The 20,263-nt window shown below is 45.2% G+C and overlaps 2 protein-coding genes and 1 pseudogene across 5 annotated transcripts; 2 read left to right on the top strand and 1 right to left on the bottom strand.

The window, feature by feature from the left end:
- Positions 1 to 528: 528 nt before the first annotated feature.
- Positions 529 to 15,880, bottom strand: LOC129858002 (piggyBac transposable element-derived protein 4-like). Of its 4 annotated transcripts, XM_055926837.1 has the most exons (3): positions 15,743 to 15,880; positions 12,855 to 12,905; positions 529 to 4,456 (listed from the first exon to the last, which is right to left on the bottom strand). In XM_055926837.1, the coding sequence occupies exon 3, from the start codon at positions 3,566 to 3,568 to the stop codon at positions 2,738 to 2,740; it is 831 nt and encodes a 276-aa protein (XP_055782812.1). In that variant the 5' UTR covers positions 3,569 to 4,456; positions 12,855 to 12,905; positions 15,743 to 15,880; the 3' UTR covers positions 529 to 2,737. The 4 variants fall into 4 exon arrangements, with proteins under 4 accessions (XP_055782812.1, XP_055782811.1, XP_055782810.1 ...); XM_055926836.1 differs by lacking the exon at positions 12,855 to 12,905; XM_055926835.1 differs by lacking the exons at positions 12,855 to 12,905; positions 15,743 to 15,880 and adding an exon at positions 4,954 to 5,573.
- LOC129858004 (uncharacterized) lies at positions 8,648 to 10,182 on the top strand. The gene has a single exon (XM_055926840.1). It carries the CDS (start codon positions 9,059 to 9,061, stop codon positions 9,785 to 9,787), a length of 729 nt encoding a protein of 242 aa, XP_055782815.1. The 5' UTR covers positions 8,648 to 9,058; the 3' UTR covers positions 9,788 to 10,182.
- Positions 12,914 to 20,247, top strand: LOC129858001 (sushi repeat-containing protein SRPX2-like; annotated as a pseudogene).
- Positions 20,248 to 20,263: the final 16 nt, after the last annotated feature.

Here is a 20,263-nt window from a genome sequence, read left to right as displayed (position 1 = left end):
TCGGCCAAACCTGGACGATGCTGGGCCAATTGGGCACCGCCATATGGAACTCCCAATCCCGGCTGGATGTGATACAGCCTGGATCCGAACCAGGGACTGTAGTGCCTTAGACCGCTGTGCCACTTTGCTTAACTTCAGATTAATTAGTTCTATACTAGGGAGTCCCAGACTAAGGTAAATAAGGACATACCAGTTATATTTGTGAAATCTGATTAGATTAACGATGTGCACTTTGTGCTGACCTGAGGACGCTTCAAAAAACAGGGATGGGACACTAATGCATAAGCATTATGTGGAATTGGAGCAAGTCACCTAAACCAAACAATGGACAGAGGTAAAAGAAAACGTTCAAAGAATTTCAGTGACTTCAAGAGGGAAAAAACCCCTTGAAGCGAATTGTGTTATACCACCCAATTATCGAAAACAAACAGGATGATTCATCAACAGAAAACAAGAAAAATAATGCCTGGGCTATCATGTCTAATGAATATAACACATGAAAAAGGAAAGAAAAGGAAACTACAACAATTTAAGTTAACTATACTGTATTTATTGTTGGCTGTTGATTTGTGTACAACCATTTTTCAACAACCATTTTCCATCTAGCTAGTTGACCATATCTACATGTTGCTAGTTATACATTTAGTTATGTCTGTCATATTAAGGTATCTAGCTATAAATTGATTCATCCCTGATTAATTAAATGGATAGGTGTAAGCATCAGCATCTGAGGGTGGCCCGTCAGGCAGTCCAGGATCCAGTTGCAGAGGGAGGTGTTCAGTCCCAATCCTTAGTTTAGTGATGAGTTTGGATGGCACTATGGCTTGAACGCAGAGCTGTAGTCCATGAACAGCATTGTCATGTAGGTGTTACTTTTGTCCAGGTAGGAAAGGGCAGTGTGGAGTGCAATAGAGATTGCGTCATATGTGAATCTGTGGGGCGGTATGCGAATTGGGGTGGGTCCAGAGTGTCTGGGATTATGGTGTTGATGTGAACCATGACCAGCCTTTCAAAACATTTCATGGCTACAGATGTGAGTGCTACTGGGCAATAATAATTTAGACAGGTAACGTTGGCGTTCTTGGGCACATGGACAATGGTTTCCCTATTACTATAATTATTTAGGCTATAATTGTTAAACTAGTGATGGATCAGGGTTAGGGCTGTATGATAGCCGTTGTAACTAGTCCAACAACGCTACCTAGTGGTAATTTATCGAACCGCATGTAATAAACGCGGAGGAACTTGGTCGTCACTAGTTACCACAGCCAAAAGGCAATAAACCTTGCGTATTTCTAAAATGTATCTTCTTAAAATGTGATTTTAAACCTAACAGTAACCACACTGCTAACCTTATGCCTAACCATAACCTATTGACTCTGTGGCTGTAGTAACTAGTGGAAACCGAGGAACTTCTACAGTAAAAGTTGACGTCTGGTTTGACTGGAGCGTTGGTGGGCTTCTTCTTTGCACAGAGAGAGAGAGAGAGCGATATAAGAAAAACGAAGCGAATCATTTTGTCAGTAAAAAAAAGGATTTAATGAATTTACGTTTTTAGTCGTGCTTAGGGTCTGGACTGGAGCTCGCATTACATTTTTCTGCCCTGGACTATGGTCAATGATCTCCACATTGGCTAAAGTCGATGCCTAGTACCACATTTATCGGAATTATTGCGCTTAAAGACCATGTTGTCATGTCACTATTCCTGGTGACCTTTTATCAGAGAGCTGCTGGGACACAATGAGGGTAAGCCCACCCACAGGGCACACACTGGTTTAATCATCGTTGTTATTACGTCATTTCAGTTGAACTAACGTAGACTATACCTCTTAGAACCTTGTGAAGACTTACAGAAAACGTTTGACCTCTGTCATTGCCAACAAAGGGTATATAACAAAGTATTGAGAAACTTTTGTTATTGACCAAATACTTATTTTCCACCATAATTTGCAAATAAATTCATTAAAAATCCAACAATGTGATGTTCTGGATTTTTTTCCTAATTTTGTCTGTCATAGTTGAAGTGTACCTATGATGAAAATTACAGGCCTCTCTCATCTTTTTAAGTGGGAGAACTTGCACAATTGGTGGCTGACTAAATACTTTTTTGCCCCACTGTATATAGCCCTTCGTACATCAGCTAATAACTCAAAGTGCTGTACAGAAACCCGGCCTAAAACCCCAAACAGCAAGCAATGCAGGTGTAGAAGCATGGCGGCTAGGAAAAACTCCCTAGAAAGGCAGGAACCTAGGAAGAAACCTAGAGAGGAACCAGGCTATGAGGGGTGGCCAGTCCTCTTCTGGCTGTGCCGGGTGGAGATCACAGTGGTTGTAGAGGGTGCAACAGGACAGCACCTCAAGAGTAAAAATGAACAGTTTAGGGTTCCATAGCCGCAGGCAGAACAGTTAACTGGAACAGCAGCAAGGCCGGGTGGACTGGGGACAGCAAGGAGTCATCATGCCAGGTAGTCCTGACGCATGGTCCAAGGGCTCAGGTCCTCCGAGAGAAAGAAGGAGAGAAAGAGAGAGCATACTTAAATTCACACAAGACACCGGATAAGACAGGAAAAGTACTCCAGATATAACATACTGACCCTAGCCCCCCGACACAAACTACTGCAGCATAAATACTGGAGGCAGAGACAGGAGGGGTCAGGAGACACTGTGGCCCCATCCGATGAGACCCCCGGACAGGGCCAAACAGGAAGGATATAACCCCACCCACTTTTCCAATGCTCTACACAATATTCTGCTGCTGATGCCAGATGCCATAGCAGTCTCTTTCTGATGTAAAGCAGAGGGTCACCGAGCATGTGGTGCATGTGATGGGGGACTTCATCTTGCAAACAACACAGCAACGCCTCCATGCTGTGCCCTTTTGGCCCTTAGGCACATCCTTGCCTGCACAAATATATTTGGGCAGATGAACACTTGTGGCAGGAGCAGAAGGCACAGGGCGTGGTGCAGTGGTGCTGTAGCCAGCAAGCTCCTTGATGAGCTGCTCTCTGAAGGCTTTCTGTGAGAGGAAGGGCTTTCCACAGCTCTTAGCCATTTCCTTGTGTAGGATGAATGCATTCACCACAGCAATGTCGATGAAATGATAGAAGAAGGTCTTGTACCATTTCATTGTCTTATGGAGAACATTGTAATAGCCTATCAGCGCATCTGATAGGTCCACACCTCCCATGCTCTTGTTGTAGTCCTTTACTCCAGTTGGAATGGGGACATTTTTGGTGGTCCATGCCCCGGCACTGTCCTTCACACGTCTGACAACATGATCCACATTGAAGTACTTGTAGATTGTTGTGCACATCACCACCTCTCTGGTATCTATCCACTTTACAAAAAGCAGGCCATCTTCATGGATCCATCGCATGGTCCCCCGCTCAGCCCGCTTAGGCATGTCGTTCACCTTCATCTTCAGAAAGCCCACGCTGTTGGTACGAATGGTGCCACAAGCCCACGCTTCCCGCTTCCTAAGGTCTGCAAACAGGGTAGGGCTTGTGTAGAAGTTATCCACAAACAGTTTGTAGCCCTTCCCTAGCAGTTGAAAATCCAATAACTCCATTACAGAGTCATAGCTAAGTCCCTTAAACTGTTCTTCCCCTCATAGACAAAAAAATTGCATGTGTAGGCACACACAGAATCAGCCAACACAAACCGCTTGTAACCCCACTTGGTTGGTTTGTTTCTCATGTATTGTTTGAGGCCAATTCTGGCCTTTGAGGCTACCATCCTCTCATCGATTGACACGTTCTGGGCTGGCTGAAAGTACGTCTTGCAGGCCTCAACAATGCTGTGGTAGAGAGGTTTGATTTTGCACAGTCTATCAACCGTTGCTGTGCCTCTTCTTCTCATTCTCTTCATCAGCCTTTGGGTCACTGATATGAAGCGCCTGTGAGAGAACCAGAAACCTTTTGCAGGACATAACAGTCATGGGGAAAGGCAGTTGGTAGAGAGATTACGTTTTCCAGTAGTCCTTCAGGCTTTTCAACTTCACCAGCCCCATGTAGATGACCAGTGAAAGGTAGCAGAAAAAGTCTGAGATGGTTATGGGCTTCCATGCTACCTTTTTCCCTTCTTGCTTCTTCTCCCCATACTTATTTGTGTTAGACACGAGCGAATCTACAACAGATTGTGTGAAGAACAGCTGAAAAAGCTGAAGGGGGCTGTAAGTTGCGGTCGAGTTCACCTGAGGTCCTGGCTTCCTTTTCAGCCTAAAAGTTGGTTGGGGGGGGGCTCCACATCATCTTCTAGGACAGTGTGCCAACACCCTTCTGTCCCTCTGTTAGCGGGTGGCACATTTCCCCTCTTCCTCTTCTTTGTCAGTGCCTTCACACCTCTAGATGGCCCGGGAGGTGTGGAGCCAGAGACAGCAGGGGTACAGCTGGATGAACCAGCGTCAGAGGGGGATGGACAAGTTGGCAATGGGGGCTCCCAGTCGGAGTCAGTGCCACTGTGAAAGAAAATGTTCAGTTAGAATAGTTTCACATATGAGCCCTGTATCAACAGGTATAATAAACATATATATATATAGAGTACAGGGAACATAAAGTGCTGTTCCATTTCACTTTGGCCATTGTTGTGGGCCTGCCTCAAATAGGCTATTTCATGTGGGGGTGGGGTGGAGCAGCAGTTGTTAGACCATGCTCCCTCTAATCCCTAACATGTAGACTGATTGGAGGAAGCATGCTGGCTGTGTTGAGATGTATGGGTTTGCTTACATTCTACACCATACCATATATATATATAAATGGTATGGTGTAGAATATATATATACACAAACATAGGCTATGGGTCGTTTACAAACATACCCTCACTCACAATGAATAGCCAACGTGTACTTTACACATTTCATTACATTTTTATATATTGCAAATAAAATGTAAAAACAATCACAAATAATATTTTATATTAATTTCAAACAACGGCATTAGCATGAGAAGAACTTACCAGTCCAAAACAATGTCCTCTCCATTCAAAAAATATGCCTCAGTTTCAGAATCGTAGCTATGGGCGCTAATGGAGTCCTCTTCAAAAAGCAGATCTGTCTCACTTTCATGATCAATTTCCTCTAAAATTGTTTCTACATTCGTATATCTAGTCTTAAATTTAGCTTTCCCTGACTTATTCGCCATGATGTTGGATAAATAAACAGCTGAAGATGCAAGTTACCGAAATACTGGTGTGCGTAATAAGCTGCGCTCCTTCCAGTACAATTTGCAACGGCGAAACCTTCGTTACGCCAGCGTTCACTATATGGGTTGGTCGAACAACAAAGAACCATTGGATATTGCCGTTTACCTCTGCTCATTGGCTATCTACCCAGCTAGATTTTAAGACGATCAGTGGCCATTGGGTTAAAATACAGTCAATCAACGAGACAGTGGTCATATAATTGGTGCACAATGAGCTCGTCACTTGTTGTCTTCCAGTCGTTTGTTTTGGGTCAATACGTCCCGCGAAATGACCCATCATACGAACCAAACGGTTGTGTTACAAACAAACAGTTGATTGCAAGGAAACCAAACATGACTGGATAAAGTCAGGTATAGTCTGTGTATTTATGTCGGATGTTTCGTCGAAAATTGAATGACACAAAATTCAACGAGATAAGCGTTCACAAAATGTTTCGTGTTACGCTTCGAACACACCGACTGTGTCATTGCGTTTCGATACACCAGAAGTACATTCATTTCCAATGGAATGCTGCGTTTGCCTTGCAGCATTGCGAGGCAGTTGCAGTGCGTTCCGTGTGGTCGAACGTATGCATCAAATTGTATGCGTAGACTTACTTGACAGAAAGTAGCAAAATGTGAATGTTTAATTTTTGTTGCACACATATCCAGTAAAAAAAATGTGGGATTATATAATAAAAACAGTTTGACTGGAGAATTTCTTTACATTTTTTTTCATTTATTTGCCAAGTATATTATTTATTCGATGACATCCACAAATTAATTGTGAGAGCCTATAATATAATTTCCCTCAAATGCAGTTTTGGAGCGAAATGCAATAAATAATAGTCAAGATAGCAGCGTAGGCTCTTTCAACAATGAGACCAACTTTGAGGAAGATGGTCTTGATCACGCTGTTGGGCTGGGACCAGCCCCGCCGAAAGAGCAGGTCTGTGTGGTTCCAGAGATGGTTCAAGTCCCGAAAGCAGACTCCACCGTCTCATTCAAGAGCTTCGAATGTTTGGAGAGGAATTCCGAAATTACTTTCGTCTGGACCGAAGCCAGTTCGATCACCTGCTCCAGATGGTTGGAGCCAGGATCGCCCGGATGTCACGATCGTGTGGGGGATTGACGGACCAAAACGCAGCATTTGGAAAATAGGCCATCTTCCTTTTATTGATGACGAAGGCAAAACGAAACAAAAACACTAACAAAACAATAAAACGACCGTGAAGCTAATAAAACGTAGTGCACATACACAGGCTACAAACGTTCAGACATAGACAATTCCCCACAACACAGCTAAAGCCTATGGTTGCCTTAAATATGTGTCACGATCGTGTGGAGGATTGACAGACCAAAACGCAGCAGTAGGAAAATAAGCCATATTCCTTTTAATGAATACGAAGGCAAAAACGAAACAAAAACACTTACACACTAACAAAACAAGAAAACGATCGTGAAGCTATGAACGAAGTGCACATACAGGCTACAAACGTATAACATAGACATATACACAAACATTCCCCATGTCACACCCTGACCTAACCAAAATAATAAAGAAAAACAAAGAATACCAAGGCCAGGGCGTGACATAACCCCCCCCTTAAGGTGCGAACTCCGGGCGCACCATTACACAGTCTAGGGGAGGGTCTGGGTGGGCTTCCTTCCACGGTGGCGGCTCCGGCACTGGTCGTGGTTTATGCACTGGTGGTAAAGGGCTGGAGACACGCACCATAGGGCTAGTGCGTGGAGGAGGCACTGGTGGTACTGGGTAGGGGCGGGGAGGTGGCGCCGGAAATACCGGACCATGCATGCGTACTGGCTCCCTCGAGCGCCGAGCCTGCCCAACCTTACCTGGTTGTATGCTCCCCGTCGCCTGACCAGTGCGGGGAGGTGGAAAAACCCGCACCGGGCTATGTAGGCGAACCGGGGACACCATGCGTAAGGCTGGTGTCATGTACGCCGGCCCGAGGAGACGCACTGGTGACCAGATGCGTTGGGCCGGCTTCATGACATACGGCTCAACGCTCAGTCTAGCCCGGCCGATACGAGGAGCTGAAATGTACCGAACCGGGCTATGCACGCGTACAGGAGACACCGTGCGCTCTACTGCGTAACACGGTGTCTGCCCGTACTCTCGCTCTCCACGGTAAGTACAGGGAGTAGGCGCAGGTTTCCTACCTGACTTCGCCACACTCCCTTTAAGGCCCCCCACCCCAAGACATTTTGGGTTGTACTCACGGGCTTCCAGCCTTGTCTCTGTGCTGCCTCCATTCGCCGGTATCCCTCCTCACACTGCGCCAGAGAATCCCAGGCTGGCTCCGGCACTCGCCCTGGGTCGATCGCCCACCTGTCGATCTCCTCCCACGTAGTGTAGTCCAGATTACGCTCCCATTTCCATTCCTCCTTGCGCTGCTCCTGTTGCCGCTGGTCATGTTGCTTGATCCGGTATTGGTGGGTCATTCTGTCACGATCGTGTGGAGGATTGACAGACCAAAACGCAGCAGTAGGAAAATAAGCCATATTCCTTTTAATGAATACGAAGGCAAAAACGAAACAAAAACACTTACACACTAACAAAACATGAAAACGATCGTGAAGCTATGAACGAAGTGCACATACAGGCTACAAACGTATAACATAGACATATACACAAACATTCCCCATGTCACACCCTGACCTAACCAAAATAATAAAGAAAAACAAAGAATACCAAGGCCAGGGCGTGACAATATGGCTCCCAATCAGAGACAATAACCAGCTGTCTCTAATTGAGACCCAATTCAGGCAACCATAGACTTTCCTAGACACCTACACTGAACACTAAACCATCTACTCTACTAAACCCCCTAAAACATACAACACCCTAGACTATAAAAAAACACACAAACTTCCCCATGTCACACCCTGACCTAACTAAAATAATAATGAAAACAAAGATAACTAAGGCCAGGGTGTGACACCGGATGGATACCAACTACCGGGAGTCCATCAGCCCAGTTGAACGCCTTTGTCTCTGGTAAGCTATATTCTAGTACATTTTTTAAGCCTTTGATACCATCATTGATTGATACATTGTTTTTATGTGCAACCTAGCTAGCTAAAGGGCTCTCTAGTTAATAGTCTCTATTTGATATCAGATGTACTTTTACAGAATGTTCATTAGGACTATAACTTTTCCCAAAGTTGGTTTATAATCCTTTTTTAATTATGCAATGTTACCAAATGAAAATAAAGTTGAGGTGCCTTCTGCCCTGATGAAGGTAGGCTAGTCTTCTCCAGGACCCATTGTTGTTCAAGACAGTTACAGTCATTCATTACATTCTTATTGGACTCACATACTCTTAGAGAAGAAGTGTCCTTCTGCTTTCCCCATAGGATAACCATTTTTAGTTCCAGGTATAACCCTTTGGGGAAAATGTTATACATGGAACCCAATAGGGTTCTACATGGAATCAAAAGGGGTACTACCTGGAACCAAAAAGGGATCTCCTATGGGGACAGCCGGAGAACCCTTTTAAGTAGATAGTACCATTCTTTCTATGAGTAGAGTTGGCCTGGGCTACAGTTTATTGATATAGTCATAGACTGAATTGTACTGTTTCAAGGCATTGTTAATGATGGTTGATGAGTATTACAATATAATTAGTAGAGCATAATAAACTGTAATGAGGTAGATATACGAGTAGATATAATATGTGGGTGGAATTCAATTTACACACAATATTGATAATTATTTTTAATTATATTTTAGATTCTTGGCGACAGGGGAATCCTACAGGACCATAGGATTCTGCTTCCGAGTTGGACGGTCCACGGTGGCAGGCATTGTCCTCTCTGTGGCACAAGCCATTTGGGACTGTCTGGTTGGTGAATACATGCCTGTCCCCAAGGAGGAAGACTGGAGGGCCATCGCTGCCGAGTTCCTGGGGAGGTGGAATTTCCCCAACTGTCTTGGCTCCATTGACAGGAAACATGTAGTAATCCAGGCTCCACCGTGCTCAGGTTCACAATTCTACAACTACAAGGGTACATATTCAGTTATACTCTTGGCTGTAGTAGATGCCATCTACTATTTCCATGTTGTCGATGTTGGTGCTTACGGCAAGGGAAGTGATGGCGGGACCCTCCGGGACTCTGCCTTCGGCCAGGCACTTCAGGATGGCACCCTGGAGATTCCACCACCTGCATCACTCCCTGGAGCTGAAGACCTGGGACCTGTTCCCCACATCTTCGCCGGCGACGAGGCCTTCCCTTTAAGACCCAACCTCATGAGGCCCTACGCTGGACGCCAGCTGCCATTGCCTGTAAGGATCTTTAACAAACGATTGTCCAGGGCAAGGTTAGTTGTTGAATGCACCTTTGGGATTCTGGAAGCCCGGCGGAGAATGTATCGGAGAGTGCTTTGTCTCAGCCCCTCAAATGTCGATGCCTGCGTGAAGGCCACATGCGTTCTCTATAACTACCCGCGGAGGTCATTCCAGGAGCTGCTCCGGATGGAGATGGGCATGCCAAATGGTCACCAGGGCAGGTGCCAACAACGCCCCCAGACAGGCACTCCAGGTGAGGGAGAAGCTGACCACCTACTTCTCATTGCCAGCAGGTGAAGTCCCATGGCAGTATGCCGTGGAGTGAAACGGCTCTTTTAAGACCCCCCTACCACAAAGGTTATTTTAAGAACCATCCACCGTTGTCCATAAAGTTGCATTTTTCCCCCAGATTACTTTATGTATCATTGTCTCTTCATTTGGAAGCTATAAATAAGTGACATTTGTGAGTAAAGACCACACCTTAAATTGACGTCTGTGACCAGTGGGCAGATACATTGCACTTTGACTATTCTGTTTCTTTACTCAAAGATTAAACTTTGCAGTAGCCTTGATGTATAAAATGTGTGCAAATGTTATTCTATTCCTCATGCTGAATAAGTAGTTATGATTATATCCGGACATACTTTGAAACTCTACTTTTGTAAACTACTATAAAATCATTATTGCCAATACAGACACATGCTTTCCCTGTCAGTCTCATCTATGGCCCATAATAGGTTCCATGCAATGGGGAGTGGGGAACCAATATACACAGGCAGTTAGGAAAGCTAAGGCTAGCTTTTTCAAGCTGAAATTTGCATCCTGTAGCACAAACTCAAAAAAGTTCTGGGACACTGTAAAGTCCATGGAGAATAAGAGCACCTCCATGGAGAATAAGAGCACCTCCGTGGAGAATAAGAGCACCAGCTTCCCACTGCACTGAGGCTAGGAAACACTGTCACCACCGATAAATCCACTATAATTGAGAATTTCAATAAGCATTTTTTACGGCTGGCCATGCTTTCCATCTGGCTACCCCTACCCCGGTCAACAGCCCTGCACTCCCCACAGCACCTCTCCCAAGCCTCCCCCATTTTTCCTTCACCCAAATCCAGATAGCTGATGTTCTGAAAGAGCTGCAAAATCTGGACCCCTACAAATCAGCCGGGCTAGGCGATCTGGAGCCTCTCTTTCTAAAATTATCTGCTGAAATTGTTGGAACCCCTATCACTAGCCTCTCTTTCGTATCGTCTGAGATTCCCAAAGATTGGAAAGCTGCCGCGGTCATCCCCCTCTTCAAAGGGGGAGACACTCTAGACCCAAACTGCTACAGACCTATATCTATCCTACCCTGCCTTTCTAAGGACTTCGAAAGCCAAGTTAGCAAACAGATTACCAACCATTTCGAATCCCATCATACCTTCTCCGCTATGCAATCTGGTTTCAGAGCTGGTCATGGGTGCACCTCAGCCACGCTCAAGGTCCTAAATGATATCATAACCACCATCGATAAGAGACATTACTGTGCAGCCGTATTCATCGACCTGGCCAAGGCTTTCGACTCTGTCAATCACCACATTCTTATTGGCAGACTCAACAGCCTTGGTTTCTCAAATGATTGCCTGGCCTGGTTCACCAACTACTTCTCTGATAGAGTTCATTGTGTCAAATCGGAGGACTGTTGTCCGGACCTCTGGCAGTCTCTATGGGGGTGCCACAGGGTTCAATTCTCGGGGTGACTCTCTTCTCTGTATACATCAATGATGTCGTTCTTGCTGCTGGTGAGTCTCTGATCCACCTCTACGCAGACGACACCATTCTGTATACTTCTGGCTCTTCTTTGGACACTGTGTTAACTAACCTCCAGATGAGCTTCAATGCCATACAACTCCCCTTCCGTGGCCTCCAACTGCTTTTAAATGCAAGTAAATCTAAATGCATGCTCTTCAACCGATCACTGCCCGCACCTCCTCGCCCGTCCAGCATCAATACTCTGGACGGCTCCGACTTAGAATATGTGGATAACTACAAATACCTAGGTGTCTGGTTAGACTCTAAACTCTCCTTCCATACTCACATTAAGCATCTCCAATCCAAAATTAAATCTAGAATCGGCTTCCTATTTCGCAATGTCATTTATAAAATAGCCTCCAACACTCTACTCAACAAATGGGATGCAGTCTATCACAGTGCCATCCGTTTTGTCACCAAAGCCCCATATACTACCCACCTGTTACGGCTATCGTCATATTCTTTCTCCTCCTTGGACGAGGAGAGGCGAGACGGATCGGACCAATACGCAGAGTGGTTAGTGTTCATAATGATTTATTAAAACGAAACTGAATACTGAATTACAAAACAAATAAACAAAGTGCATAAACCGATACAGTACCGTGTGGTGCAACAAACACAGACACGGAAACAAACACCCACAAAACACACGTGAAACCCAGGCTGCCTAAGTATGATTCTCAATCAGGGACAACGATTGACAGCTGTCTCTGATTGAGAATCATACCCGGCCGAACACAAACATCCCAACATAGAAAATCAAACATAGACAAACCCACCCAACTCACGCCTTGACCAACTAAATAAATACAAGAAAAAGGAAAACAGGTCAGGAACGTGACACCACCACTGCGACCTGTACGCTCTCGTTGGCTGGCCCTCGCTTCATACTCGTCGCCAAACCCACTGGCTCCAGGTCATCTACAAGTCTCTGCTAGGTAAAGCCCCGCCGTATCTCAGCTCACTGGTCACCATAGCAGCACCCACTCGTAGCACGCACTCCAGCAGGTATATCTCACTGGTTACGCCCAAAGCCAATTCCTCCTTTGGCTGCCTTCCCTTACAGTTCTCTGCTGCCAATGACTGGAACGAACTGAAAGAATCACTGAAGCTGGATACTCATATCTCCCTCACTTGCTTTAAGCACCAGCTGTCAGAGCAGCTCACGGATCACTGCACCTGTACATAGCCCATCTGTAAACAGCCCATCCAACTACCTCATCCCAATACTGCATTTATTTATTTATCTTGCTCCTTTGCACCCCAGTATCTCTACTTGCACATTCATCTTCTGCACATCTATCATTCCAGTGTTTAATTGCTATATTGTAATTACTTCGCCACCATGGCCTATTTATTGCTTTAACTCCCTTATCTTACCTCATTTGCACTCACAGTAAATAGACTTTTTGTTTTCTTTTTTCTACTGTATGTTTTGTTTATTCCATTTGTAACTCTGTGTTGTTGTATGTGTCGAACCGCTATGCTTTATCTTGGCCAGGTCGCAGTTGTAAATGAGAACTTGTTCTCAACTAGCCTACCTGGTTAAATAAAGGTGAAAGAAAAAAAATACCTCAATCACCGCAGTAGACAGAAGTAGCCGAGGTGGGATCTTTAGAGGGACCTGAAGGAATTACAAAGAGAGCAGGGAGTATTTCCTGAACAGAAACTCAACCACTCTTCTAACATTATTTTTCAGTTAAAAAAGAGAGAGCAAAGAAGCCCAAATATCCCATCTATGCATTTTTTCATTAAGAAAACGTTTTGTAGGTGAATACAAGTCATCACTGTAGTAAGCCTACAGTCACCTGTGTTTTCTATCTAGCCCTCCTCTGATGTTGAGCATGTCACCCCTTCTCAGACCTGTGTAATTACAACTTCAATCACAGACAAATGGTTGTGTGCACGGACCAGCTGTGCCAAGGACCTCATTTGGCCCCTACAAGACAGTGATTTGAGTCACCTCAGATCCACCCAAACTCATGCCTGCTGCCAGTTGATTACAAAGCAAAACCACAAAGCGAAAATCTAGTCGCTAATGGATTGATTCTGGCTATGTCTCACCATTGCTATTAGTCACATGTTCTCCTGTAATTTAACACTTTTCCAACTGAAATACAAAGAATGCTGATCTGGAATGAACTTTCTAAACCTCAACATGAGAATATATCCATTGAAACGAGTGCAGTATGGCTGCTGTGAATAGTTGGCTTGTGAAATCCACCCTCTCCAGAATGACTCATTTCTCCTAGTTGGATGTTCTCCCTGCAGTTGTCATTGCATCTCTTTCTGGTAAAGTAACTGCCTCACTGAGAGCAGTGGGAAGTGTTCCTGGCTGGTCTCACTGTGATGCATGCTGTGTCTGTCTGCTTTACAACCTGCAGGCGGCCATAGCAGCTGCCTGCATCAGTGTAATAATGTAAAAGAGATATTTGAATATTAATACCACTTGCATGACTACTATGAGACATGGTACAAATTATTTCAATCGCTGCTGAAATGTAAAACTATCTTGAATGCCGAAGAGTCTGTTTATCCTCACTTGGGTGCTAGGAATCTGAGGGCATGTTTATGTGTTATTCAGAGTCAGACTAGAAATAAGGCATTTGATGAAAGGTGTTTGTAAGTAAACATCATTGTACATTTAGCAGCCTATTGCAAGTGCCCAAATTACCATCATTAGAAACGTTGTTGAGATTTGTCACCATGAGTTGAATTTCCATTGGTCGAAATTACACATTGGCTAGCCCCTGTCTACTGGCTAAGCTAGTATCTGGACCACTTTGTTGTTACAAGTACTCAGCGCAGAGACGGGGGGGGGAATCTAATCTGGCAGCCCTCTTTCTAAACAGAAGAGTCCCTTTTAAATATCCTTCAAGAGATTGGGTTTATGAAATAAGATAGACCACAAGTGAGGGGAAAGAATGAGTGTGGTAAGGGAGACTTAATGTATGGAAAGTTAGATTCAGCTCCTTGGTTTAAAGCTACAGTGAAAACGATGAGGCGAAAAGACTAACTAGTTACAGTAATACGCTTAAAATGGAGGAGAGGACCTCTGCTTTCCAACATTATCTTGTTCATGTGTCATGATCCCAGTGCACATTCAGTGCAATATGTGCCCAGTTAAGTCCTTTTCCTACTTTCTTTTTTTTAAAGGCCCTGAGTTTTCTTTAGAAAAAACCTTCATAGGAGTAATATACACAGAGTATACAAAACCCCGCAGGACCCTGCTCTTCCCATGACAGACTGACCAGGTGTATCCAGGTGCAAGCTATGATCCCTTATTCATGTCTCTTGTTAAATCCACTTCAGTCAGTGTAGATGAAGGGGAGGGGACAAGTTAAAGAAAGATTTTTAAGCCTTGAGACAATTGAGACATGGATTGTGTATGTGTGCCATTCAGAGGGTGAATGGGCAAGACATAACATTTGAACCGGGTTTGGTAGTAGGTGCCAAGCGCACCATTTTGAATCAAGAACTGCAACACTGCTGGTTTTTTCACACTCTACAGTTTTCCGTGTGTATCAAGAATGGTCCACCACCCAAAGGACATCCAGCCAACTTGACACAACTATGGAAAGCATTGGAGTCAACATGGGCCATCATCCCTGTGGAAGGCTTTCGACACCTTGTAGAGTCCGTGCCCCGATGAACTGAGGCTGTTCTGAGGGGAGAGGGGGGGGGTTATGCCACTCAATATTAGGAAGGTCTTCCTAATGTTTGCTATATTCAATGTCTATCTTGTTGACTATAGTGACTCCACAGAGGTTCGTTGCAACGTGCTGCACCTGATCTGGCATGGCACGTACCACTGCACCCAGGGTTATGTGGTGGACTCCAGCTGTGACTACATCTGTGAGCCGGGGTACCGGATGGAGGGGGACCCCTCTCGTACCTGTCTGGATGGGGGGTCCTGGAGTGGGGCAGAGCCCATCTGTGCAGGTATAGCTCATATGTTTAGTCAGCACGTCGAAGTATACTGACATGATTCATGAATGCTTTTTCACTGTGGTGTGAAACCCAGGTGGTGTTTGGTTTGATATGCCTGGAGGCAAGTGAATGGTCAAAGTCAGTGGTAATTAAGTCAGCATATATATTTTTTTCATTAATTAATGAGATGCATGCACCCTGTAAGCACAGCAAAACAAAAAAAAACATTTGGAATCCAAACTAATTGTTTTTCCAGTGCCGTTTTGTTTCTGACTTTTATAAGCCCCGGCAGCTCCCATGGGCATGTCTCCCACCCACATAAATACAACACAGATACTCATCTAGTACCGCTCTTTCCACTTTTCATTTCCTTTTTCTGTCTTTGTCTCAAAACCAAGACATTTCTTATCTTCAAAGTTCCCCTCCCTCAAAAGATGAATTGATTCAATTGACCCAGACCAACAGAGGATGTTAACATTTAACTCAGATATCTTTCTATTCTCTATTCTTTTTCTTCACTGGTTTACCAACCTGTGGTGTTTCAGATCATCATCCTCCCCAAATAAAGTGTCCCCTGTCCCGAGTGAAGGTCGCTGAGCCTGGGAAACTAACAGCCAGAGTGTCCTGGGACCCCCCTGTTGCCTCGGATACAGCTGATAAAACACTAGAGTATGACAGTCCTTTTTAACAATAAAAAAAGATTCCCTCCTTCTTCCCCTGTGCTTTATCAGGAGGTGAATCACGTGGTGTTCTTTGTCTGTTTGCAGTGTAACACTGATAGGCCAGGGACCAACTTTAAAGAGGGGATGAACATTATCCGGTACACAGCACATGACCAAGCCAGAAACAGGGCTGCCTGCAAGTTCATTGTTTGTGTGGAGGGTAAAGCACCACAGTGACCTGACATTCAGACACAATGACCTGACATTTGGACTAGAGTAAAGCCCAGACTTACTGGACAACAAACAAACAGTGCATTCGGAAAGTGTTCAGACCCCTTGACTTTTTCCACATTTTGTTATGTTACAGCCTTGTTCTGAAATGGATTAAATTGTTATTTTTTTGTCAATCTATAAACTATAATGACAAAGCAAAAACTGTTTAGAAATTTTTGCAAATGTTTTCAAAAACGGAAACACCTTATTTACATAAGTATTCAGACCCTTTACTCAGTACTTTGTTGAAGCACCTTTGGCAGCAATTACAGCCTCGAGTCTTCTTGGGTATGACACTACAAGCTTGGCACACCTGGATTTTGGGAGTTTCTCCCATTCTTCTCTGCAGATCTTCTCAAGCTCTGTCAGGTTGGATGGGGACTGTCGCTGCACAGCTATTTTCAGGTCTCTCCAGAGATGTTCGATCGGTTCAAGTCCGGGCTCTGGCTGGGCCACTCAAGGACATTGAGACTTGTCCTGAAGCTACTCCTGCGTTGTCTTGGTTGTGTGCTTAGGGTCATTGTCCTGTTAGAAGGTGAACCTTCGCCCCAGGTTGAGGTCCTGAGCACTCTGGAGCAGGTTTTCCTCAAAGATCTCTCTGTACTTTGCTCTGTTCACCTTTCCCTCGATCCTGACTAGTCTACCAGTCCCTTCCACTGAAAACATAGATTATTTAGGTTTAGGAAAGTATTTATGAATCATAAAAAAAGGTTTGGAGAGAAATTGCCACATTCTTCAACCCATGGTAATCTTCAAATTAGTTGATTCAGCTATTTCAGCCACACATGTTGCTGACAGGTGTATAAAATCGAGCACACAGCCATGCAATCTCCATAGACAAACATTGGCATCCGAATGGCCTTACTGAAGAGCTCAGTGACTTTCAACGTGACACCGTCATAGGATGCCTCCTTTCCAACAAGTCAGTTCATCAAATTTCTGCCCTGCTAGAGCTGCCCCGGTCAACTGTAAGTGCTGTTATTGTGAAGTGGAAACGTCTAGGAGCAACAACGGCTCAGCCGCAAAGTGGTAGGCCACACAAGCTCACAGAACGGGGCCGCTGAAGCGTGTAGCGCGTAAAAATCGACTGTCCTCGGTTGCAACACCACTACCAAACTGCCTCTAGAAGCAACGTCAGCAAAAGAACTGTTCGTCAGCTTCATGAAATGGGTTTTCATGGCCGAGCAGCCTAATGCCAAGCGTCGGCTAGAGTGGTGTAAAGCTTGCTGCCATTGGACTCTGGAGCAGTGAAAACGCGTTCTCTGGACTGATGAATCACGATTCACCGTCTGGCAGTCCGACGGACGAATCTGGGTTTGGAGGATGCCAGGAGAACGCTACCTGCCCGACTGCATAGTGCCAACTGTAAAGTTTGGTGGATGAATAATGGTCTGGGGCTGTTTTCATGGTTCGGGCTAAGCCCCTTAGTTTCAGTGAGGGGAAATCTTAACGCTGTGCTTCCAACTTTGTGGCAACAGTTTGGGGAAGGCCCTTTCCTGTTTCAGCATGACAATGCCCACGTGCACAAAGCAAGGTTCATACGGAAATGGTTTGTTGAGATTGGTGTGGAAGAACTTGACTGGCTTGCACACAGCCCTGACCTCAACCCCAATGAACACATTTGGGATGTATTTTAACAGCGACTGCAAACCAGGCCTATTTGCCCAACATCAGTGCCCGACCTCACTAATGCTCTTGTGGCTGAATGGAAGCAAGTCCCCGCAGCAATGTTCCAACATCTAGTGGAAAGCCTTCCCAGAAGAGTGGAGGTTCTTATAGCAGCAAAGGGGGGACCAACTCCATATTTAATGCCCATGATTTTGGAATGAGATATTCGACGAGCAGGTGACCACATACTTTTGGTCAGTTAGTGTAGGTCAAGGTCAGAATACGGTGTATCTGTAGACACACCTCCGCCACACCTTCATTTATTCCATCTCCACCCCGGAAACAAATAGTGGGTGAATAGCATGCTACTGTCATGCTTAAGTTCAAGGTCATAATACTCGTAGGTAGAAAAGTGCATAAAAAGGGAATTCCTCTATAGTGTCTCAGAGTAGGAGTGCTGATCAAGGATCATGTCCCTATGTCCATATCATCTTAAATCCTAAACTGATCCTAGATCAGCAATTGCTTTGTGAACAATAGAGGTCTTGGGCCTCCCGGGTGGCGCAGTGGTCTAGGGCACTGCATCGCAGCGCTAGCTGTGCCACCAGAGACTCTGGGTTCACGCCCAGGCTCTGTCGCAGCCGGCCGCGACCGGGAGGTCCATGGGGCGACACACAATTGGCCTAGCGTCGTCTGGGCTAGGGAGGGTTTGGCCGGTAGGGATATCCTTGTCTCATCGCGCACCAGCGACTCTTGTGGCGGGCCGGGCACAGTGCGCGCTAACCAGGTGCACTGTGTTTCCTCCAACACATTGGTGCGGCTGGCTTCCGGGTTGGATGCGCGCTGTGTTAAGAAGCAGTGCGGCTAGGTTGGGTTATGTTTCGGAGGACGCATTACTTTCGACCGTCGTCTCTCCCGAACCCGTACGGGAGTTGTAGCAATGAGACAAGATAGTAACTACTAACAATTGGATACCACGAAATTGGGGAGAAAAGGGGGTAAAATAAATTTCAAAAATAAAAATAAAACAATAGAGATCCTTCTCTCCGTCTCTCCCCAGTCAGGAGGTGTCCAGTCCTCAAGCCCACTCTCCATGGTTACCTCACCTGTGACTCTGATGGGAACAACTACAGAGCGGTGTGCGAGTACCACTGTGACAGGGGCCAGGAGAGGAGGGGGACCTCCAGCCGTGTCTGCCAGTTCGACCACAGCTGGACTGAGGCCCCTATCGAGTGCGTCCGTTAGTATTGAGAACCAATGACAGAGCATGACCGTCTGGTTTGTTGTCTTCAACTGGAACTGGACCAGTTCTACGAGAAGAGGAGGCTTCTGATTGTGTCGGCACCTAACGTAGCCATGGAGACTACAAGCTCCAGAACCTTATGGTACAGGTGAGTCCGAGACACCGGGATGGTTTGGGTATTATCTGCAAGTCAGGGAATTTCTGCTCTCAACAATGGTAGTTACTCCAGGACTTAATAAAAAGCTGTTTAGGGAATGAAATATGAGCACCTTGTTTGTATGAATTGTGACCATGCTTGGGGTGTTTTCATGCCTAGAAAGCAGATTGTGGTCTGGACTTAAGACGAGTGACAGTGATTGAGCTGCAAGGGTCCCCTCCTCGAGAAGTGGGCCGCATCAAGGGACGTCACCTGGCCACTGAGGTCATTGAGGGTCTGAGGTAAGGTGACTTCACATAATCAAATTGGTCACATACATGGTTAGCAGATGTTATTGCAAGTGTAGTGAAATGCTTGTGCTTCTAGTTCCGACAGTGCAGCAATATCTAACAATTTCACAACAACTACCTAATACACACAAATCTAAGTAAAGGGATGGAATAAGAATATGTACATATAAATAATATGGATGGGCCATGACTGACCATCATAGACGGAATAAAATACAGTATATGCATCTGGGATGAGTAGTGCAAGATATGTAAACATCATTAATAAAGTGACTATTGATCCATTTGTTAGAGTGTCCAATCGTTTTGGCTGCACTGCATCTTCAGGCAATGTAATACACCATCACTGACTTGACACGAAATGGTCATCTCGTACTGTGGTACAGGCAGGCTTTCCAGATCTCCAGATCCTACTTCAACATGGTGCTAGTGGACAAGGATGGTTTGGACCACGAGAGATTCCTCACACCCACCACATCCGATGAGCGCTTTTCATACATCGACAATAACCTTTTGGACGAAGAAGGTTGGAGTTACAGAGACCTCTGTGACTAAGACTTAAGAGTGCCCCCTGGTGGCTTGGGGAGGTCAGACACTTTTACAAAGATATCAGCTCAGAGGAAGGCTGGCCCAGAATAGAGAGAGAAACAAGATAACAGATAACAGCTCTGGTAGTCAAATGTTTCCACTGGCTGATAGATGGAGAGATCTCAGCAGTTTTTCAGGTCTAAAAGTATAGAGATTGTTGGTGTATTGTTAGAGGATGAAACGTAGGCACCTTTTTACTTCACCTTCCATATTGCACAGACAGGTATAACA

Source organism: Salvelinus fontinalis, chromosome 6 (assembly GCF_029448725.1).
Source record: "Salvelinus fontinalis isolate EN_2023a chromosome 6, ASM2944872v1, whole genome shotgun sequence".
NCBI lineage: Eukaryota > Metazoa > Chordata > Actinopteri > Salmoniformes > Salmonidae > Salvelinus > Salvelinus fontinalis.
This window is presented reverse-complemented; position numbering and strand designations above follow the sequence as displayed.

Excerpts from the sequence above, each read along its gene's own strand:
- LOC129858002 (XM_055926837.1), bottom strand. The coding sequence starts at position 3,568 with ATGGAGTTATTGGATTTTCAACTGCTAGGGAAGGGCTACAAACTGTTT.
- LOC129858004 (XM_055926840.1), top strand. The coding sequence starts at position 9,059 with ATGCCTGTCCCCAAGGAGGAAGACTGGAGGGCCATCGCTGCCGAGTTC.